Source organism: Telmatherina bonti (assembly GCF_933228915.1).
Source record: "Telmatherina bonti genome assembly, chromosome: 3".
Classification (NCBI taxonomy): domain Eukaryota; kingdom Metazoa; phylum Chordata; class Actinopteri; order Atheriniformes; family Telmatherinidae; genus Telmatherina; species Telmatherina bonti.
This window is the reverse complement of record NC_136621.1, coordinates 14386143-14410348: the sequence shown is the minus strand read 5'-3', so window position 1 is coordinate 14410348 and position 24206 is coordinate 14386143. Positions and strand designations below refer to the sequence as shown.

General features: G+C 39.9%; 1 protein-coding gene across 2 annotated transcripts in view; it reads left to right on the top strand.

The window, feature by feature from the left end:
- LOC306774461 (ras and Rab interactor 2-like) overlaps positions 1-24206 on the top strand; it is a 61220-nt gene that overhangs the window by 6510 nt on the left and 30504 nt on the right. For both annotated transcript variants that reach the window (XM_079264500.1, XM_079264501.1), the window contains exon 2: positions 8489-8612. In XM_079264500.1, coding sequence (XP_079120626.1) covers positions 8489-8612 — 124 coding nt within the window. The remainder of the gene's footprint in view (positions 1-8488; positions 8613-24206) is intronic.

The window sequence follows — 24206 nt, the reverse complement described above, 5'->3', positions numbered from 1 at the left end:
CTAACTTGAGGTGTTTCTGCTACAGTTGTTTCTTGTTTGGATGTTTCATCCACACAGAACTGGCCTTTTGGAAGTCTGAAACTACAGCTTTTCTAAAACCGTTCCCGAAGTGAACAGCTTTGCAAACGCCCTCCTTTTCCATTCCATTTGTTCAACCTACAAACACAGGGTTTTGTGACCCGATGATGCAATTACCCCAGAGCTGTTTCACTATGCAGGCTGTTGGTGTTCACAAGTGCTGTATTACATCCTGTGTTACAATAAAGTTAAATAAAAACGAACATCACATCAAATAATTTCAGAAAGTTTAGAAGTGTGACAAAGCGGCCTTGTCACGCTCACTGCCGACCTGCGGCACACCCGCACACACACACACACACACCGATTTGCTTACCTGAGGGTTGTTTCTGCACCAGCACACTACTAGCGACACACCTACAGTAGTTCAGCAGCCGTATTCTTCTCCATTCACCTAGCGTAGCAGACATTAGGGATGCTACGCTAGGTGAATGGTGGTACTAACAACAGTAGGAAGGGGTTCCCATGCTTGATGGTAGTTTGGGGAAAACCGAGGCATCTTAAGCGCTGCGCTTAAGACAAGATGTCGCAATGCGGCGGTAACGTCATCGTTGGGTGACACATTGAAACACCGCATCGCAGAATGTTATTCTGTTTATTCTTTGTTCACAGTGCGGATCATTACAATGTCGGGGTTGTGCAAATGTATGTATGTAAGGGAATGTTACTGCATGTATATGTGTGAAGAAGAACAAATGGAATTGAAGAAAAAATGTATTTTCTATACTAATTGGTAATCTTCCTGTTAAGGGCGGAGCTTGGTGTTTATAAGATGCTCATTCTGAGCGAGAGGAGGAGAGAGTTGGGATGGTAAATTGCAGAGCTGGCAATAAGTGAATGACTGGTGAGATATTGTAAATATTGTAAATACTTGGTGGGGACACGGTGTATATTGTACACTGAGGAGGACAAAAATAAATCACCTGATTGAAACCTTGACGTTGTCATTATTCACTGGGAACACCAAGAAGGAATACTGAAACAGAAAAAATACCACAGTGGCTCTGAAAGTAGTTTTGCATGTCCCGCTTCCCAGCTGCATCATGTTGCCTGGCAACCAGTTAAAACTTTGGCAGCTGAAATCCTAACATCTTATGCAATTCACTTACTTACCTGAGTACAGAATGTTATTTATTTTTGGGAAACCATAAGCTTTAATGAAGTCTGATGACACAAACATCAACTTTCAGGAGCAGATCACTAAGCTGTTGATGTTTACTTCAGCAGAGTTAAGTACTCCCACTTTGGTTCTGGTTAAACTGGTCTGAACATGGGTCGGTTTGTCAGAATTGACTGAGGTTCTGACACTCAACCAGAACCCAGTCTGTGTGAAATCAATAGTGTGACATCCCTTATCTTCATCTGCTTCTTCAAGGCTGCTGGTTTACATCTGAGGATGCTTCATGTCTTCTTCTCAGCTTTTGTGCTGCATTGCAGCTCCAGTTACACTCCTGGCACTGATACAAGTGATTCACCTGGAATTGTGTGAACACACACACTTTTCTGGAAAAGCTTTGTCTATACATTTTTGTTTCTGAAAAAGGAAATAGTTTAGTTTCCGTGGCCACAGTGTGACTAGGCTCGTACACAACGTGGGTGGCCGTTGCAAAGAGGTTTAGGCACACCTAGAAATCTCTGCTCAAAGTTGTATTTTCTCATATCATGTTATCTTCAACACTTTAAAATGTGTTCCTCAGAAGAGTTGTTACAGGTAGCGGAAACAAATCATCAAGAATATCCCAGTCAAACTGCTTCATGTGAAACGGGACAGAGTTCAGGTTGCAGACCAGCGTGGCCACAAGTCCTTTCTTGCGTTTCTTAAGCTTTTGATCATCTTTAGTATCTTAGTTTTAAAATTCTAGTTTATCATCAGCATCCCTTTCTGTGTTTAAGTCTGAAGAAGACCACACCTCCTCCTCATCTTTCTTTTTGCTTCGGAGCTCAGGCCTCGGCTTGTTTATGGAGGTGATTCAGTGGGATCAGCAAAGTGAAGTAGTGCAGGTTTCTGCCAGCTGACCTTCAGAGTGGAAGGCAGAATTGCCGTCTGACATAGTTTCTAACCAGGATTTACTACATTAAGTATGCAGTATGATTTGTTAGACGGTCATTTAAGCATTTTTGCTTTGCTACTTTGAGCCTCTGGTAGCTGTGTTTAGAGGTCACAGTGTTGGTCAGGTTAGTGTTAGGCTGACAGAAGATCCACAACATTTCAGGGAAAGTACCAAACCTTGTGTCGTCATGGAAAAATAAAAGAACCAAACTAAACCAAACCTCGTGGACCGACAGCTCAGCTGTAGAGTCACTGTTTTGCCTTGTTGTAAGCATGTTGCTCTCAGATTAAGTTGGGCTTTGTCCATATCTTTTTCACTGTTTCCTGCGGATGCACACCCACGGCATCATCTGGTTCGCCTCAGGGCAATAACATGACCCACATGTGGGAGTTCTTATCAACAGTGGGCTTATGCAGCTGCCTGCAGCCTCCTCCCTGAGCCCAGCAGCATGAAGCCTGTTGGTCAGTCTATAAACACGAAGCATGACTTCATGTTGTCAACTTGTCTTGACAGTTTAAATAAACAACAGTTGGATGTGTTTGTAGACACTGTCACCTCCTTGTGAAATGAAATATTTATTTATTTACATATTTAAATAATGTGCTGTACACTACGCTGTAGTAATGAGAAATTACATTCTTTTTTCAAATATTATTGTTATTATTCACTTTTTACTCGTCTCTCTTCAACAAGTCGACTCTTTCAGCTCCCAAATGACTCTTCATTTTAGCATCCTTCAGAGCTTCTATGTCAGTCATTAGGAGTGATTTGATAGTAGGTAAATACGCTTTTTATTTCTTATTGCAAAACTCTTTTTTTTATTAGGAAATAATATGTTTAATATTTGAATCAAACTTTTAAAACAAACAACAAAACACAGAACCACACCGAGCAAATCAAGTAAATAAAGTCTTAAATATTTTCCTAAAGATCTGGCTTGTTGCTCTCTCTGTTTACCTGGTTTTTACCACTAAACTTGCTGTTTTCTAAGAAGCCCATCCCTATTTACATAGTGGTGTGATCCCAAACTTAACTGGTATATAATTGACTGGATGGTGTGCACGTCAAAATAAAGTCCAACACCTTGTCAAGTTTTGTCTTTAATGAAAGCTATAACTAAAGTAAATGACACCAAAAGTTGGACATGATGTGCTTTAGTCAGAAACAATGTGATTCTGAAGCTGATTATTCTAGTATCAGAAAAAACGTTAGGTTATAAATGTTGGTTAGATCTTCCATATTTCCATATTTATTTTTCTTCAATTTCAGCCCAAAGCATCAAATTTGAAAAACCAGCCACAACAACTTCCTCTTAGTATTGTCTCCATAGTGGACAGCCTCTTCGCAGTCGCGGTCTGGACTTCTAGGTCAGGTTAATGTCAGATTTGCCACGTTATTGGGATCTCAGCTGGGAGTACAATAAATAAAATTGCGTAACGAAATAAAATGATTTCAGATTATTAGTTGGATATATTGTGCAACTACAGAAACTATCGCTGTGCTGATTGGGGGGGGGGGGGGGGGGGGGGGGGATTTTTGTCTAACTTGACAGGAAATTATGTAGTCATTAATCAAACGTTCTTTCAACACTGTAAAGCTGAGTGTGAAGGGGAAATGGTTGATGTGACAATTTGTTGTCAGTAGCTTGTGAGGACAGAGATTGGGGAACAACATTTTTTTGAGTGATCTTTAGGTTCTCAGGACATTCCCACAGTTGTTTTTTACCCACTGCAGCTGTGAAGAAGAGCTGCAGTACTGGGAGTTGGTTCGACCATACCGACCAGCATGCACAGCATGCACTGTGATTCCTCTGAGACCCAAGCTTATGTCAACGGGAACAGGTTTTATTCACATGACGCCTGTAGTTTTCATTGGCAGGACAAACATATCAGATCTTTTGCGGGAACTAAAAGAACTGGTTTCAGTAAACATCCCCAGCAGGAAGCACTTTGCAGCATTCTTGTCCTAATCAGCTTTGTATCTTTGTTTCTTTGCACTTTGTTTAGTTTGTGGAAATGAAACCTTCACTTCAGAGCTAGACCATCACTTCTAGTTCGAGACAGTCAGGAAACTGGTGCAGTCTATGTTTAGATGCAACGCTAAGACAGCGCTGACATTGCAGTACTTACTTCATACTGTAAACTACAACCCCTTGTCATGAAGATTTATATCACAGATGTGTGCTAAATTTTTTAAAATGCCATCACATGACTTTTTCATTTTCCTCTTTGTATAAGTTTAGTTTAAAAAAAAAAGACATTTTAATAAATTTGGCTGAAGTGGACATGAGAGTGAGAATCCCAAAATTAATAGAAAATGGACGTCCATATGATGTCTTTGACTAATTTATTTGATTAAAAATGTAAGTTTAGTTTTGCCATGTGCAGTGAAGCAACTTTCACATCTGAAGTGTTTTATATTATAGGAAAATATGATAATTCTTAAGTAGATATCAATACATAAGCAATGTGTGAAAAATAAAGTTCCCTTTAAAATTGTGGTCAACAGCAACTCTGGTCCTGCTGGGCCAAAGTCCTGCAGGTTTTAGATCTTTTCCTGCTCTTTCATAACTTGTATAAATGAAATGACTCTCCTCAACAGCTTGTTGGTAAATTCGGCCCAAGCAGGTTGACCAATTGATCTGCTTCAGGTGTGCTAAACCAAGAAACATCCAGAACCTGCAGGACCCTGGTCTTTGGTAAATGGACTTGTACTTCTATAGCCCTTTTCTAGTCATACAGACCACTCAAAGCACTTTACACTACTTGTCACATTCACCCATTCACACACTCATACCCCGATAGGCACATCGGGGGGCAGTTTGGGGTTCAGTGTCTTGCCCTAGGACACTTTCAGGGGAAGCCTGGAATTGATCCCCCAACTTACCAGTTGAAGGACAACTGCTCTTCCGCCTGAGCTACAGCCGCCCCTATAAAGAGTCTCAGACTCTCTAGGCCTCAGTTTGCATGTTAAATGTTAAATTTCATTCATTATCTGAACCACTTAACCTGATTACGGGTCGCGGGGGAGCTGGAGCCCGTACCAGCAGCCTTCAGGCGAGAGGCGGGGTACACCCTGGACATGTCGCCAGTCCTTCGCAGGACCAACAACCATTCACGCTCACTCCTGGGGACAATTTAGAGTGACTAATCAAATCAAATCAAATCAAACTTTATTGGTATAGCACTTTTCATGCTTTAAAACAAAACAAAGTGCTTTACATTATAAAACAATTTACATCAAAATAGATAAAACACACACACACATACACCCATAGTCCCCATTCACCCACCCACAACTACCCCCCACCCTATTAGTCCTATAACAGTTAAAAGAAGATGAATGGCCAGGTACATTTGTACCAGATGTGCACCAGATAAGGAAACAATATTCTCAGGGAGCTTCAACACAAAGGGCTACCCCCAACAACGACCACCCAGGCCATCACCATGGGGGCCACCTAGGTCCGGGCAGACAGGACCCATGCCACAACTGTAAGCCTGCAGCGCTGAATCCCGACCCACCAGACAGGGACAGCCCCCACAGCAACACCCATGCAGTCAGAGCAGGGGCAGCCCTTGGTGAAGAGGACCCCAATGAGAAGAGAGCTGGATTAATTAACCTAACATGCATGTAGTTGAACGGTGGCAGGAAGCCGGAGTACCTAGAGCCCAAACATACACGGGAGAACATGCAAACTCCACACAGAAAGGTCACTGTTTGAGCTTCCCCCTAGCTGAAGATCAAACCAGTGACCTTCTTGCTGTGAGGCCACAGTGCTAACCAATACGTATGGCTTGTTAGGAAAGTTTTCCATAGAAAATTTGTTTTCTCTAAAAAAACCCCCAAAAAACATGACATTACAAAACACACTGCAGGACTATGGGACAGTGTGTTTTGAACAAGTTTGGTTAAACTGCACCAAAAAACCAAACGGCATATCAGCACAAAGACTTCCCACCTGCTGCGGAGCACAGTGGTGGAGGGATAATGATTTGGGCTTGTTCTGCAGGGTACTAAAGTATTCTTGAATCAAATGCAAGTCCATCTGTCTGACGCCTAAAGCTTGGCTAAAACTGTCTCACGTGGACAGACAATGATCCCAAACAAAGCAGCAGATGTGAGGGATCAAGGTATTGACATGATCGATACTTTAGTCTGGCTGAAATGCTGTGGTGAGGCCTTCAGAAAGCTGTGCGGAAATGCATGCTGTCAGCCTCGACAAACAGAAGCAACACTGGAGAGAAGAGTGGAGAGGCAAACACACTTCATGTGGAAGACAATTCAAAGTGCTTTTCCTAAAGCATTACATGCATTACAGATGGTGTAAAGAAGCATGACAATCAAATTAAATTAAACTAATTAAAAGAAAGATCAGTCAAAAGTTGGATCTGGTCTGGACTACCTGACCTGAGCCTCTTGTGTCTTGGTTTATATTCTCTGAACATATCACAGATAGATTTTGGGCCCAAACAATTCTGGGATTTGTAAACAATCAGCTGGTTTTACAATCTATTCGGTCACTGACTGGACACCAGTGTTAAGATCTTTAAACTGGTTTGATGTGTTCAGACCTCTTAGTCCTGGTTACAGCTCTAGCAGCAGCATCTGGCTGAGCTGCAGATGTTTAATGGTCCTGGGAAAAGACCAGTAATCCAGTCTACTGGAGATAAATGCATGAAGAGGTTTTTCCTGGTCTTACTGGGAGACTAAACTTTTATTTCTGTTGATGTTTCTAAGTTGGTAAAAAGCTTCATGGTGAAGCTTTGATGGGGCTGAATTGTAGGAGCCGAGTCTCCAGATGTTGACCACTGCTGACCCTCTTCTCTCTGCTACTAAACAGAATAATCTCAGTTTGAGGAGACAAAAATTCTTCCACAGTCCTGTGAGACACTGATGTCATCGTCCACAGAACCATTACATCAGCTTATTTCTGCTAAAAGCACTTCTACAAGCTGTTAAATCACTACTTTTTTTTTTATTTTTATTACATCCTGATCCATTAAACTCTTTAATAACAGACTGTGTGTTTGTGTTTCACATGTCTGTGTGTGTGTGTGTGTGTGTGTGTGTGTGTGTGTGTGTGTGTGTGTGTGTGTGTGTGTGTGTATGACTGTGGTTAGAAGTGCTTTAACTGGGATTCATTTAATTGAAATTTTTCTTGTTAACTTTAGTTTAAACAAAAAAAAAAAAAAATCATGGTGGATAATTTTAAATTTAAGGGTTTGATGAGAACTTATTAAAATGTTTGTTTTCAAGGATTTGTTTCTGTTTATCTACAATAATAAATATGTTGTGCCAAATGCAGCAAATACAAGTACATATCATGACCTCAAGTGTTTGGTTTTGTGCTTGTGTTGTTCTCACTCTCATATGTACGTCACTTTGGATAAAAGCGTCTGCTAAGTTACTGTAGAATAGAATAGAATGGAATAGTTAAGATTTTTTTATTTTAACAAATGGATTTGTGCTTTTTTTTTTATTTTAATGTGATGTAATTACTTTCAGATTTCCTTAAGAAATGCAGCATATAGGGATGTAATAATGTTAGACTGTATGAAGAACCATATCAGTAGATGATGGTGAAAAAACAATCCTGAGCAAATATGCTATTCAGACTATTCAGAATTCAGATGCTAGTCACCACCGAATCTACAGGTGCAGTGGTGGGTTAGGGGGGGTATGATGGCGGTCTCTTTATGTGAGATGAAAGTGCATGTGTGGACTGGTGGACAAACAGAGCAGCTCCCCAGTTTGTGTGGACTGTGATCCTCTGCCAGGAAGGGAAGGGCTGGCCTAACAGTTTCAGGATGGCTGGAGAGGAAGACAGAGAGGGGAGAGTAGAGAGATGAACAAAACACACAGACCAACGACTGAAAGAGACAGATAATTAAAGGCTAACAAACCACAGAGGGAGGGGAACTAAAAAAAAGAAAGGAAAACATGGAAACAATAATAAGTCATAAAAGAAAGAAGTGACTGTTCAAATAGTGCCAGATGTTTACTTTTTCACAGCTTTATGTGAAGGATTTGGATGTGGAGTTCTAAAAACGTTCTGTGACGGTGGGTGGGGAAGGAAAGCAGCTGTGCTGGAACGGAGGCCGGCTGAAACGGAAAATTAATTATGATGAAACTAGAACGGAGTATGAGGATGAAAAATGTTTAGAAAAACAGTTCAGATCAAAAACAAATGTGAACTAAATTCAGGGCAGTGGTGAAGGTGGAAGGCGAGGTGGATGTTACTGAGAGCATTCCTGGAGGCCAGAGCCTCCATGAGACAGGCTGCGGCCAAAGCAAGAATTTCCTCTCGCTGCACCACAGCTTGAATGTCTGAACTGAAGCATATTTTTGACCCATAGAGCTCCACACTCAGCAGACGCCGACCCAGACATAAGAGGGACTGAGTCCTGTGGACAGGAAGACGACATGGGCTCTGTCGAAACCCCCTGCGGTCTCACCAACAGGAGTGGCAGCTTCTTTAAGGTAAGAAGGCTTTAAGACGGATAGTTTAGTTTGTTTATTTTCTGGGGGAAGGGGTGACTCTGCACCTAAAGTTTATTACAGGGAGAAAAAGCCTCTAATTCTAATGTAATTATTTACAAAACAATACAACAGAAAACTTCATATTTGCTCAGTATTGAGATTAACATTTTCCCACAGTTTATGAAATCCCAGGAAGATTTACTGATGTGTGTAAAATTATTATGGATCTAGTGAAATAGTGACATCTAGGGGTGTGATTGTAACGAACACTTACTACCTTGTAATTATCTCCAAAGAGTTCCACAGAAAAACATGAAAAACACAAAGTTCATGCCTTATAACCTTATTTGATTAGTTTTTTGTTTTTTTTAAAATCTGGGATGCTGAAATGTATTAAGCCTTAAAACCCAGCTAGATCATAGTGTCAGTGTAATTGTCAACTTTTCCTCAGGAGTGGCAGTGTGTAACGCTAGAAGGTCCATTATGAAATGTAGCTTCCCTTCGAGGTGATCTGAGTTTGATGTCGAACTCTGCACAGGTATGCTAATTAAGTCTGATGTGTTGCAGCGGAAAAACTTCTAATATTTGCGTGAATGTGACCCTCAAGATGTGGAGTTGCCCACCCCTTCTCGATAGAGTAAATCCACAGCGAGTGAGCCAATAACACCATACAGGCAGTCCTCGGGTTGCACGGTTCTCTACTAATGTTGTTTCGACTTTACAATGCTCATTAAATAAATGTACATTTAAAAAAATAGTGTAAGTTTTGAAGTTAAGCTCTTACGATGCATGACACAGAGGCTCAGACAATGCGTGTATATTTAATTTATTTTAATGGAAATGTCTATTTTAATTGCCTGTTTTGCTTTTTCATTAATGTGATTTATAATACATGTATTTAGATTTATTAAGCGTTAAAGGGGTTATTTAGGGTGTATTTAAGGGTAAAAATCTGACTTCCATGGAATTTCGGGTTAGCGTTGGACCGCCTGTATTTTCTCACATTATCATCATACAGCCCCAATTCCAATGAAGTTGGACGTAAAATGTAAAGAAAAATGTTGCTATGAAGTGATTAATTTGACTCTGAAATAATGATTGGGTCACTTCCTGTCAAGCTTTCCACCAATCAGATAGTTTAAATTGATAATGATATCCAATCGGGGGCAGCCAAAGATCAATGAGTGTACAAAAAGTTCTATGTCTGAAAAGATAAAAAATAATGGTCCGCTATGGCTAGAATAAAGCCAAGAAGACGTGTTTGAAGGGGCGACTGGATCAAAGTCAAGATTCCCATCAATCTATTGGGTTTCCTTCACCAGGCTATTTATTATGAATTGTTGTGTCTGTAAAGTGCCCTGAGATGATAATTGTTGTGAAGTGGCACTATACGGAAGGAATTAAACTGAATCTAATAATGACACATCTACTTCTACTTGGGACATGTAATCTTCAGAACCCCCTGATCAGATTTACCGATCTATTGTTGGATTTCTTCAGAGTACGTACATATGTGTGTTATGACTTCCTGTTGTTTTCAAAACATTACTTCTGTGTTAAACACAGAAGCACCCACAGTCTTAGCTGTTAATGTGAGAGATAATTAACTGCAAAATAGACTACACGTTAACGTTTTGTTGTTGCACATTTATATGCAAGCATGTAAGAAGTCTGGTTAACAAGATTATAGTTGGCACATGTTGGCTACATCTAATGCCAGTCAGTTGTCCTGTCCACATGTTACGCCACAGCTGGATCCCCTGAAAACCTTTGACCTGGAAATCTAAGTGCCGCTGGGCAAAGTTCTTTTTAGGTATTTGCATGCCAACAAAAGTCAGTGTTTAGATTTTTGCTATCCCATTTTCCTCTTAAGTTTTTTACAGTCATCACATTACCGATTGATAAACTGCTAAGGTGGAATGATATCTTGACAGATTTCCTTCACTTTATGCCACACATTGAAGCAGAGCAGGATCTGTTCAATGCCAGCTGCACTTGCAGCCTCTCAAACTCTCCTGTTACTTCTGTTTTCACTTAACTTTTCTCCCAAACACCAGCACATCACATGTTTCATTCATACAATGCACACAAAGAAAAAAAGGAAATGTCTTGCTGTTTTCATGTAGTGTCACATGTCATTGTCTTGTTTCAGGTAAACACTTGATCTATTTCTGGAGAATTAACCAACTAAAGTACATCTGTTTCCGCTCTTCTGCTGCTTTTCTCTGTCTTTCATCTTCTCTCATGCACTCGCTCGTGCCTTTAAACTGCAAAATACAACAGTGTGTGCGCCTGCGTGTGTGTGTGTGTGTTTGTGAGCCGTGGGCATTCTGAACTGCATTGAAGCCAAACACACGAGTCGTTGTTCACTGCAGCCATGTGTAGTTGTGCATGGTAGCTACTCTGAAACTGACCTTCAGACTGACTGGCCACTCTTTACTAGGACATTTCTACATACATGATTATTTTTATTTTGATATTTAAAGGGTCAAAAAGATCATCTGAAACTAGGTCGTTTTTATGGTCCTTGATAGTAATCTGAGTCATTTCACATCTTGATGCCCCTTTTTGCTAATTTGTGACGTATTTCTTTGGGCCTCTTTCTTCTTTTTAATATTCAAATACTTTGCTTTTACGTACTTGTATATGTTTTGAAATATTTAATATCTATCTTTATTTATTAATTTATTTAATCTTAATGTTGATGTAATTACTTTAAAAACTTTTTTTTATTTCCAATTTTTCTAATTTCACTGACCACAGCATTTTCAGGTATTTTCCAGACAAAGCAACATAAACTCAGTGGCAGTGAAAATAAAAATAAAGTTGTTTTTTTTTTTGTATCACATTGAATAGAATAACTGAGACCAGACCAAGTAGAGGTGCACTGCATCAGAATATAGCGCTCCAGCTGGTTTTCACCTGCAGCCCCTGCCAGAGCAAAAACAGATTTCTTATAAATAAGTATTAAAAATTTAAAATAAATTAACATAAGAATATAAAAAAATAAATTAAAAAAACGTTTAAAATAATTACAAATGGAAACATATAAAACTGTATTTGTTCTGTGATGACAATTATGACTTTTTTTTTTTCAATGTTCTTCCAACTTTACAACAAATAGAAAGCAACAAAATTAATTAATTCAAAACAGAAAGTAAAGAAAGGAATTTTTGAAAAATGAAGTAATGAAGAAGGGCTGCCAGACCGCTTAAGAAAAGACGCAGAAATGACCCTTAAAAACAACATTTTTAATAAGACACAATCTTGACAAGTTAGAGAAAGGCAGAACTACACTCATCACTGCAGAGCTCTCTAGAACGGGGCTACTCAATTGGGACATACAAGAGCCACATAGTCCTGTAGGTCTTCATTGTTTTCCTGCTCAAGAATACTTTACTTAAAGGGGTGCTATTATGGTATTTGGAGTTTTCTGAGCTTGCTACAGTGTTACAGTGTTGAATCCTCATCAGACATGTGAACGACACAGCATTTATCACCTAAACGCATGTTTGAGTTTGAGTTCCAGCACGCTCTCCGTTCGGTTTCCATGGCAACGAAAAACGCATCGTTTTAGAGAGTTTTTTCTACTTCGGAATCCTTGTGATGTCCCGGGAGATAAGGTTCGGTGATTGGTTACCTTCTACTGGTTAACAAGGGCATGTACAAATACATCAGGCGGGTGGAAAACATCAGATAAAGTTATTTCCAACGATGGCTGGTGAGTTTACCAAAGAGAGACATCCTGCTGCATTCGTTGCTGTGGGTTGCTGTTTTCCACTTCGTTTTCAGGGTCTGATTCAGGTTCCAACATGTAGGGCTGTATGCTATGTGTTGACATTTTATTTATTTATTTTTTTATTGAGTTCATATTAGCCTAATCCTTCTGTTTATGAGATGTTACAATGACGGCAAAAGCAGGGTGTGCGCTCCAGCTGCAGTGGCAGGAGGTGGGGCTTAATGCAGAAGAGTCTCAATCCACTCGTTTTGCCCACAGGTTGATCTGACAGCCTACGGAGAGGGTTGGTCTGAAGTAAATAAAGCGATTTGTGACATTAACGCGATCAATCCCAGCACTTCTGGTCTCAGAAATAAAAATAAATGAGCCTGAAATGCACATAATAGTTCCACTTTAAACAGCCTATGAAGTTCTGCACAGTGATTCATTAATATGAGTCAGGTCTGTGCAAGCAGAAAAACACCATAAACGTACTGGACTGTGGTCCTTGTTGGTAGGCCTGTCGCAAATAGCAATAAGTCAATTATAAAATAAATAAATAAATAAATAGAAAAAAATATAAAGCAAAAAATCAATTAATTCCACAATAAGAATAAATGCATGCAATAAATTTGCCAGATGCAATAATTTTAAAGTAAACACAGCAATACCACAAGCTTCCATTTGCACTTAAGACCTTTACAAACATACCAGCTCCATTTTCCCGACAGTCCACAATCACTGGGATGTTCAACCGACAGATTAAATATAAACAGGCCATCATATACCTTTTTCATATCAGTTTGTGTTCCTGCTGGAACAGACCTGACTCAGACCCATAGAAGCTCTGCACATGTTTGCTAAATACACATTGATTTGATTCAAGTGTGGTACAGCAGGTACACCTGGAAAACCTGTAGGACACCAGTCCTTGAGGACCAGGATTGGGGATCCCTGATATAGACCACAATGCATTGCGAGCAGGAGCTCAAGTTGACGCAAGTGACACGAGCATCAAAGCAGGTTAAGAGAATATAGAAAATTCATTTTATATCTTTATTTGTTGAGTAAATATGCAACAAAAAGAGAATGAAACCGATATAAGAAAATAACAAAAATTGTCACAAGTTTGGATTGGATTTGGAACGACGTGTGGTGGTTTCTGTGGTGACAGCTGGTAGTCACATGACCTGCGACGTGGAGAAAATAGCCAGCTTTGTGTCTGAATGGTCAACAAAATGAGTGCACTATGTAGTGTGCTATACAGTGTAGCCCTATATAGTAAATGGGAGGGTTAGGGAATAGGATGGACATTCGGACACAGCCACAGTTTTCATTTTAAACCTGTTGGAAGTTTCCTGATTCAGAACTTTGACTGCATTTGACAAAGATGCTCCTGTTGCCTGGCAACATCAAGCAGGTCTCCTGATCTTGAATGGAAGGGTGGAGAGCAGATTGCTGTAGCCTAGCAACAGTTATAGAATGATTCACGCAAAAACGGAACTCAAGTTTGCTTTGATGTGACTTTGTCACTAAGATGCTTTGTGATATCATAGGCGACATCACAGTCCCTATAAAATCTTGTTGCTTCTGTCATAGAGTCAGTACATTTAGAGAACGCATCTCAGTACACATCCAGGTTCGCATCTCAGTACGCATCCAGATTCCAAACTTTGGAAAGAGGAAAAGGAGAAGTCCTATCGTTTATTTTGACTATGGAGACCTTTGAAAAAGATCTAGTCCACAGTGGAAAACTTTCCACCAAAGCGTCGGAGAATGAAACACCAGTCGCACAAGAAAGAAACTTGTTCTTTAAGGAACAAAGTGCAACTGATTTTCAAACTCAAAGGAAACGACGCAAGAAGTCCAAGAAAAACAGATGTATGGAGCCTGTCTGGGATCTTCACTTGGAATCGATGGACAAATCTTACGAGGATTATCTTGAGGAATTTCCTCAATTACCAAAATTGGTGAAAGATCCATCAGTTTTCCAGAAAAAAGTGGAGTCCAACTCTGACGTTTCCATCAAGAGTGGACATTTTCCCACACTGCTGACAAAGTCCTCTTTAGATCATGAAATGCAGATTGATGACACCAAGAGCGATGTTTGCATGGATTCTGAGAACCAGAAGAATCTCCACAAGATAACTTTTGGTGGCCCAGGATCAGAAGTTCCACCTGAAATGATTGCAAACACAAATCAGTCACTTGATCAGACTAAGAAAGATCAAGACAACAGCAGAGAACTCCCTATTTTTAATCTGCAGACAAGTGGAAAAGAAGATCAAAGGAAACTAAAACAACACAAGAAAGCAAGGTGTAGTACACCTTTGGTACCCATCTTTGCGGTTCCATCTGACCCAAAAAATGGGTCCTTTCAGACTTCAAAGGTTTCTGTTGATCCATCACAGAAATCTGAAAACCTGAAGAATCTCCCGATTACATTCGGAGCCCCAGGATCTGAAATTCCTGCAGACCTTTTTGAGGACAGGAAGCAGCCCCGTCATGAGGCTGACAAACATTCTGAATGTCTCACCGACAAGAGCCAGAGAGACGACAGAGAGGTTTGTGCAAAATCTGAAAAGCTGGAAGATCCACAGATCACCTTTGGAGGACCAGGATCAGAAATCCCCGTAGAACTTTTTGCAGACACAAACTTGCCGTTTGATCAGACTGGGAAAGACCACCGCATCAAGAAGGAACTGTATAGTTTTATCTTAAAGACGGGGTTACCAAAAGATCAAAGAAAAGTGAAATGTGGTAAGAATGTGAAGCAACGTACACCTTTGGTGCCCATCTTTGAGGTACCATGTAAGGCTACAAATGAGTCTCTACAAGAACCAGACTCTGCTAAAACTCCATCAAAGCAATCTGGAAACCTGATTAATCCACCTGTAACTTTTGGATGCCCGGAATCCAAATTACCAGTTGAGCTCACTGCAGAACCATTGGTTCTAACTCAAGAGGGTGAATCACAGCTTGAGAAGACAACCAGTTCTGTATCATCACAGACTGAAGAAGCTGTTTCACCACCTCAAAACACAAACCAGTTCTGTCATCAGGCAGAGAATCCAACGTCTGCCCATCTCATAGACAGGAGTCAGACAGACAACACAGAGGCTGAGCTGGAGAAAATATCATCTGAAAAAGAAACAAAGGTTCAGGAAGTAAAATTTACTGAAACCGTTTCATCTACGCAGCCTCCTGTCAGAAAACCTGATCACGGTTTATCTGTGATGTTAACTGACAACATTTTCCAAACACCTGTTGCAGACCAGGTACACCAATCTGGAGCAACTTCAGAGCAAGCAGCTGGACCAGACAAGCTTGCTACCATCCCTGCAGAGCAATCCATACAGGCTTCAACCAAAGCTACTGAGAATGAAACACCAGTTGCACAAGAAACAAAGTTTTCCATTGAAGAACAAAGTGCAACTGATCATCAGACTCAAAGGAAACGACGCAAGAAGTCCAAGAAAAATAGACCTATGGAGCCTGTCTGGGATCTGCACTTGGAATCGATGGACAAATCCTACGAGGATTATCCAGAGGAGTTTCCTCAATTACCAAAATTGGTTAAAAATCCATCAGATTTTCAAGACAAAGTGGAGTCCAACTCTGACATTTCTGTCAAGAGTGGACATTTTCCCACACTGCTGACAAAATCATCTTTAGATCATGAAAGTCAGTGTGACGACACCAAGAGCGATGATTCTAAGAACCACAAGGATTCTGAGAACCAAGAGAATCCCCTGATACCACCTGGAAACCCTAAAACGGATGTCCTTATTGAAGACCCTTCAGAACCTGTAGTTCTAAAACAACCAGCAGAACCACAGCCTGAATCAGTCCCTTCATTATTAGCATCAACACCTGAACCATCATCAGCAGAACTACATCTGATCCTAAAACTTCTGGCCAAAACATCAGCAAATAAGCAATCATCCAACATGAACCATGTTGAAGAAAAGGACGTCTCTCACAGCCCAGGTCTACTGATGATACCAGAACAACAATTTCATCAAACCTTGGCTGCAAAGGATGAAAAGATTTTAGCTCTTCAGAGAGAACAAAATTACTTGCTGAATCAGCTAAAGGAACTACATGATCAGGTTCACAAAAGTAAGATCATGCATTCATCAGCTTCGAAGCAGGTACAAAAACTACAAGCAGAACTATGTGAGGAGAAACAGAAAAGGGAATGTGCCGAGGCTTCTTTATCTGAGCTGCAACTTGAAACAGACCAAGCCATGACTGAAGTCAGCCAAGTTTATACCCAACTTCAAGGTAAACATGACACCAACGAAGAGCACGTGGCTCTCATGACTGAAGTTGAGCAGCTTAAAAGACAAATGAAATCTCAACAATCTGTTTCTGAGAAGGAGACGGCCATCCTCTACGCTGAAATCAGGAAGAAAAACCAGCTACACGCAGACTTCTCCATCAGAGTCGGTCATCTGGAATCAGCTCTCACTGCTGAAAGGGCAAAGGCCTCAAAAGCTGAGGCCTGCTTGGCCCACCAAGAGGAGGAAACATCTAAAATAAAGGCTGCTCTGGTCAAAACCCAAGAAAAGTACGAGGAGCAGAAAGATCACTGGGAGATACACAAGCACCAGCTTCTGGTTGAGGAAGAACACAGTGAAGCCTTCTTCGAAAGAGAACTAGAAAAGCAGGAGCAGCAATGGCAGAAGGAAAAATCAGATCTTTTTGGAAAAATACTTTCTCTGAAAAAGTCCATAGAAGAGAGAGAACAACGTAAAACCTCCTCTATGGAGAGCTTACACAAAAGAATTGAAAAGCTGGAAAACCTGATAAAAAGAGAAGAATGATCCCCAAAAACCTATCAGAAAGTGTTTTCTCCATGCTAGACATGGAGGAAAAAATGCTCACATGCTCCTCCAAATGCTTCTGAATCTTCGAAGATCATGGAGGAATTTATTCCTCAGACCTGTTATCATTACAGGTCATATATCTTGTCCTTTAACTAATCTCTTGACCTCTATCTCTTCTCTTTACCCCTACTGAGCACACCTAGGTCTAAAATACGTTACACTTGCAGACAGTTCCTGATTGTACTTTGGGAGTATAAAGGGTTGTGACTAGGGTGTTACCCTCAAAGATACTGCAGTTGTCTCTTAGCAGGGCAGTATGTACTTTCTAAAGTCCACAAAGCCTGTAGAGGAGTTTTGGTCTTTATAAGGTACAAACTGTCCTGTTAGGGTGCAGCGGCAGTGTCTTTAAGGGTAACACCCTAGTCATAACCTTTTGTACCTCTAAAGATACGATTAGGTAGGTCGTACTGCAAGTGTAGCTGTGTAGTTCAATGAAAATGCACAGCAATGAAAAATGCACAGCCACTCGATGATGACAGAGATGATGATTTCTTCGTGTTCAGCTGGTCTTTTACTTTATCCTTTATTCTTAAGTCTTTACCCTCACTTTTCTTTATCTTCCTTTCTTTTCCCTTAAAAAATTTAAATAAAAAAAAAAAACAACAAAAAAAAGAACTGTTCATTGTAAATCTTTTTTTTACATATTTTTTTTCAGATTATCAAAACGTAAACATCAAAACACTAAATGCAACAAAAACGTCATACATCATCAAAATAACAATTAGGAAAATCTTTAATCCGCTCAAACAATTGGCAGGTTTTTTAACACCTTATTATCCACCTGTCTTTATCGCTATTGTCTTGTGTAAATTTATGACACAATTTGCACTGGAGGAACTACATGAGTTGCTGTTGTGCTTTGGACTGTCGCTTATTGATAGGGTCCCCAAAGTGAAGCATTGCACATTTTACACCGGATGCCCTTCCTGACACAACCTTCTGCATTTATCTGAGTGAAGGCCAGTGGAGAACAAGGAGCTGCAGCAGCGCAGGGAGCAGGACTTAAACCGCCGACCACCAGGCTACATGCCAAGCAGCTTTACCACCCGAGCCACTGCCTCCCTCAGGAGGATTTATGAGTATTAAAATATAATCTTGAACACTATGTGTTGTCACAGTTTTATACCAGAATATGACATCAAGACTATTTGCAGCAATCACAGAAAAACAATAATAATCATTAAAAAAAAAATTTTTTTACACAGTGCTTTACATCAAGTAAATGGTCTGAAAGGGCTTTACGGTGGATAAAAGCATTAAAAACAGTTTGCTGTTTATAACCATGATGTGAGAAGGTGGAAATAAAGAGTTTTCCACTACGAGCAAGCAGAAGATGAAGATACAGGATCTCAAAATAAACGTTTCAGAGCTGATTTTTTAGACGACCTCCTTCCACAGTAGGGTAAAATGGCTGCAACGCCCCAACTTTTCTTTTTTACCTTGATGATCTTCTGGTTCAGGTAGCCCACAGACACTTTTAACACTAAAACTCCTTCAGGCTGAAGTTCCTCATTAAATTATGTACTGTACTGTAAATATCAGTCTATTAAGGCTTTCCTGGAAAAAACGTGTGGCAGGTCTCTACTACGCTGTCTGGGACTTCCACACAGTTATAGCCTCACAGTAGTGGAGACTGTCATGATATTATCAACATTATTGCCTTCTTTCCACCTGCACTTGTTTTACAAAGGACGACAGCCCGATGGCAGCGAGCGTTAGGAAAGAGCAGCAAAAATATTTCTGGTTCTTTTTCCTTCTTTAACTCTGGTGGATGCTCTTCAGCAGAAGCTTGTTGAGTTTCAGTGCACAATTCTCACTGTACCAGTCTCTGCAGCAGTTGCTGTGCATTGGCCTTCTGGGTGGCTTGTTTGAATATTTTTTATTCTGCTTTGGTGCTCCTGTTCTGTTTTTGCACCGTGAGTTAGGCGTATGTGTAAAATATCAAGAGTTCACTCTCCAGCATCATACCCGTGGCCCTGTCATGATACTTATTAGCATGTTTAATGTTATGGCACAGTTTTTCTATTAGGTCCCCTAGAGATTCCTGCCTCCTCTGGATGAGCTGGTCAGCTTAGTCACTATCTTAAAATCCAGGAGGAAAGCTTGGACTGATGCTGTTCCAGCAGACCCAATGCGGACCTCTGCCTGGCAAGCGGGGCTCATTTCAGGATAAGAATCGTCATACCGGCGGTCCACTGGTTCTCCTGGTGGAGACAGTTTTGGGGAAAACCATCTAATCCTCCCCACTTATGATGTCTGAGTGTTTTCTTTACCCCAAGTTCTGGTGATAGAGATAAAAATCAAATTGAACCGAAATTCAAAAATTTGTTTAGATTTCTCTTCGAACTTGATGACATTTCAAAATACACATGATTACATGATAAATTCCATGGTTTCACCAGAGATGCTTTATGTATACGGTGGTTTATTCACTGTACAATGGTGGTGATAATAAGATTATGCTGTGCTCTCATAAAACAATCATATCATAATGAAATAACAATTCTGCTCCATAATTTCAATAATCTGCGCCGATGCTCTATGAGCAGTTCAGAAACGTAAAAGTAATCCCTTAAATTGCTACTAGATCACCCTAAAATTATCACAACATCATGCACTCACGAATCCATGACAGATTCATCTTAGTTTTTTCCACTTAAAAATTAACATGTTTTTCACTAATTTGAGTGGCATCTTCATCTTTTTTGTATTATACATCAGTAATTACACATTTTCGCATTCACACTTGCTGTTATGTATTAACAGCCCAATTCTAGTTTTTATAGGTTAAGGTTATTAGCTTTGTAGCTGCAGTCATATTTACTTTGTAGCTGTATCTATATAATCTGCATTAGCCACAGCTTCAGGTAAATTAGCTCAGTTAGCTTTATAGCCGTAGCTGTAGTAGCTATTTTAGCTTGTAGCTGCAGTTATATTTACCTTGTAGCTGTATCTATATAATCTGCATTAGCCACAGTTTCAGGTAAATTAGCTAAGTTAGCTTTATAGCCGTAGCTGTATTAGCTGTCTTAGCTTGTAGCTGCAGTTATATTTACTTTGTAGCTGTATAATCTGCATTAGCCACAGTTTCAGGTAAATTAGCTCAGTTAGCTTTATAGCCGTAGCTGTATTAGCTATTTTAACTTGTAGCTGCAGTTATATTTACTTTGTAGCTGTATAATCTGCATTAGCCACAGCTTCAGGTAAATTAGCTAAGTTAGCTTTATAGCCGTAGCTATATTAGCTATCTTAGTTTGTAGCTGCAGTTATATTTACTTTGTAGCTGTAGGTATATAAACTACATTAGCCACACCTTCCGGTGCATGTAGCTGCAATTATGTTAGATAAGGGGTGTTCAGCTCCGGCCCTCGAGGGCCACAATCCTGCAGGTTTTCCATGTATCCCTCTTCCAATAGCTCAAACTAATCACTCATTGTGCAGAACTTCGTTGGCTGTTGAATCTATTTAATAGAAGCCAGGTGTGTTGGAACGGGGAAGCACTGAAAATCTGCAAGACAGTGGCCCTTAAGGACCGACTTTGGGCACCCTTGTGTTAGATATATTACGTTTGTAGGGAAGCATATTGCCTTGGTGCAATCTTTTTTTATTTAATCTTTCAAAGCCAAATTAAAAATCAAGTCAAAGCTTAAATAATTGTTGCTTTAATGTAAGGAAACAAATACAAACTTTTAATTTCCTTGGTAGCCTTTTCCATACTCATCAGCACTGTGAAAGCCTCAGTATGTCTGTGTTTGAAAACCCAAATACATAGTTTCCCACTGACTCCATGCATGGCTTTAACAGCGGCCCATGCAGAGAATCACTTACCTCCACACATGCACACAGAGTTGGATAAACTCTCCCTTGTGTTTGTGCATGGCAGCTGCAGCTCTGTTTTCGTCTGTCTAACTCTGCATCCTGTCTTATGAAGCGCGAATGAAATGCATAATGAGTGGAAACAAACCCAGATGAACTGTGCTCCATAAAAGTAAAACAAACTTGTGCTGTTAAATATTTTCCTGGATTATAGTCATGTTCCTTTAAAACTCATCTGCTCCACAACACTGTTGGCTAAGATCCAGTCGTTCCAACAGTTTCCTTTTTCACTGACTCTTGACCTAGGAATTTCCAGTCTTCTGCACAAGTTTAATTAAATGCCAGTCTCCCAACAGGTTAAGGCTACTTCAAGTTCTTTCCATGGCTGGATTAAAACTATATGAGGTCTAAAACTTTATGAACTTGTACTTTAGAAAAATAAGCTTCCATATATGATAAGAGTATAACCTACATCATCTTTGCTGTGATGGTATGTTAAAACACAATTTAGGTTTCTATATATCGCAAACCTTAAGCTGTTTTAAAGGTGTAACATCTAAATTGCTCCCAACAGCCACTTTATTAGGTACATCTGTTCAGTTGGTTGTTAACACAAATAGTTTATCAGCCAATCTCGTGGCAGCCTGGCAATCGGTTATTCTGTATAAGAAAATGAATCATTCTGTGGATATTTTTCTCTTTTTCCAGATGATATGACACTGTTAAGACATTTTACAAGACAAATCATTTGGTTTAAATAACTTGAGCGAGGCTGAATGCAGCTTTAGGGAGGTCTCAGCTTTGTCATGTCAGTCCTCCAGCTTTGTTTTTCACCGTAGTTGTTTCAGAGGCTTAAATCTTATCTGAATATGTCCATGAAGAGAAACATAAACAGCCTTATCTGGAGTTGTTTAATCTCAGAAACAGGCTTTGTTGTCCAGCATTAAACGTGCTCTTTAAGGAGAATTTCAAGGTTTTGCTGTTTAAGCCATCTGTTTACAGTGTTTGGATTTGTGTTTCTCAGGTTTTTGGTGGTGGTGGGTGTGTGGGGGGATTTTTTGTGCTAGCACATTGGCCGTTTTCCCACTTTTCACCAGCTGATGAGATTGTTGACACCGATTATCACCAGGCTGAATTCCACAGTAATGATGGAGCATGCTCCTGTTGTGAAATAAAGTTTTAACCTGACAAAAGCTGAGAGTTTGTGGCTTTAAAAAGAGCTGGCTCCACTTAGTCATGCAAGGGGAGGGGGATTGCAGAGCCTTGTGGTCTGGACTGGAGCCCAGTTTTCAGAGGAATTTTTTCCCTTTGGGAAATGATGCCTCCTAGTGGCTAAAATGTGGAAACAAATCTGTTTTTGTGTTTTTTTTCCCAGGAACTTCAAGTATCTCTTTGAAAACTGTTTGTTTAAGTGGATTTTACCACAACAAATGAAATGTTAAACATATGGTATATATATCTTATTTAGAGCTGGTTTTGACATTCTATGTGATGTGGCGAGATCCAGTCCTCTGTTTGAACTGCATGACCTCAATCATTTTTAAAGGCATTTTATTTCACCAGCTGCTCAGATCCAGGAGCCTCTGACTCCCTCACAGTTTTTCAAAGTAATTGGATGTAAAAATAATGATAACAATAATGAAATATTAAATTAGCACATTTACTTACTGGCTGAATTTTCAGCTGTGCCTTTTAATTGGTCTTAATTTGGTTATTATATGTTATATTAATGACAGCACTGTTATGGACTGGCAACCTGTTTGGATTGAAAGCTGTAGTCTTCAAGGACCCTGCACTGCATGTTGTAGTTCTTTCCAGCTGCAGCACAGCCTGATTCAGATTAATTAAACTGCTTGTCTGCTAAGGATTCATTTGGTTGTGTCAGGTGTATTAACGTAAGCATGTTTTCCTCTCTGTGTTGGCACTGGTGACCTGTCCAGGGTGTACTCTGCCTCTCGCCCAACGATTACTGGAATAGGCTCCAGCTTACTGCGACCCTGAATTAGAACGGTTAAGAAAATGGATGGATGGACAGATAGCTGTTTTAGTAACCTAATTGTACTTGTTTGCTTCCATGTTTTATTTATTGATTCTTGTCGTCTTACATTAAACTTTTGAACCACATTAACAAGGATTACTGTGGAAAACTTTCAAAGTTCTACAATTCAGAGATACATGAACAAATACATCAACTTCTGTGAGTTCTGAGGCATCCTGGATGGACCGTCACATCGGGGGTGATCACACATAGTGCTGGATCAGGGTTCATGTTGTTGGATCAGGGTTCTTCAGCCTTGATGAATAAAAAAGTTCTCATTGATTTTACAGAAACTTTTGCTGCCTTGAAGGCCACATCTTATTCAGGGATATCCGTGCAGTTGTCAATAAGATGACGAGGAACCACATTCGGTCTACATAACGGCACGGCTGTGGAAGAGCAGGGCAGGGGTACTGGACTGATCTGCAGTCCTTACAGGTGCTCAGTAGAGAACATTGGATAACTTAGAGACAATCCTGTACTTTTAAACAACTTAAAATGTGTTTTCATGAAGAATGTAACCCAAAAAGGAAGTTCATTTCTTCATCTGTGTCTTTGTCTGTGTCTGATGGATTTCAGAAGAACTGACAAATAAAAGATTCTTTCTTAAACACCTAAACTTGTCACAAGTAACATTTGATATAAGTGATGATTTTTTTTTTCATACATGAAGTGAATTTAAATTGTATTTGGCACCATCTTGATAAAAATAATTAACTCTGTCCTAATTATGACAAGGGAAATTAATTAGAGTTTGATTTCTGTTTCCACGGTTACTCCACTTCGGGATGAAGCGTTTCTTTGACTTGGGACGGTCTTTGTTTTACATGAGAGGCAGGGTGGAAGCGAAGTGGTTTGTCATCTGTGTTGTAGAGCAGTGACAGACTGTAAACAGGAAGTAGTGCGAGCAAATTCTGGTTGAATTTACAAATATAACTTACAAAAACTACTGCAGTTGTATCCTGTGATCTACATTGTTTGCCATTAAATTCCTGCTCTTGTATAGAAGTAAATACAGATATTACTGTCAGTGTTGGACGTTCTGTCTCCTCTGTTCTTTATCTCCTTGACTAATGAGTCCCAAACATAGGCCGAATTCAGGGTGATTTGTCTTATCTCTGTCAGCCTAA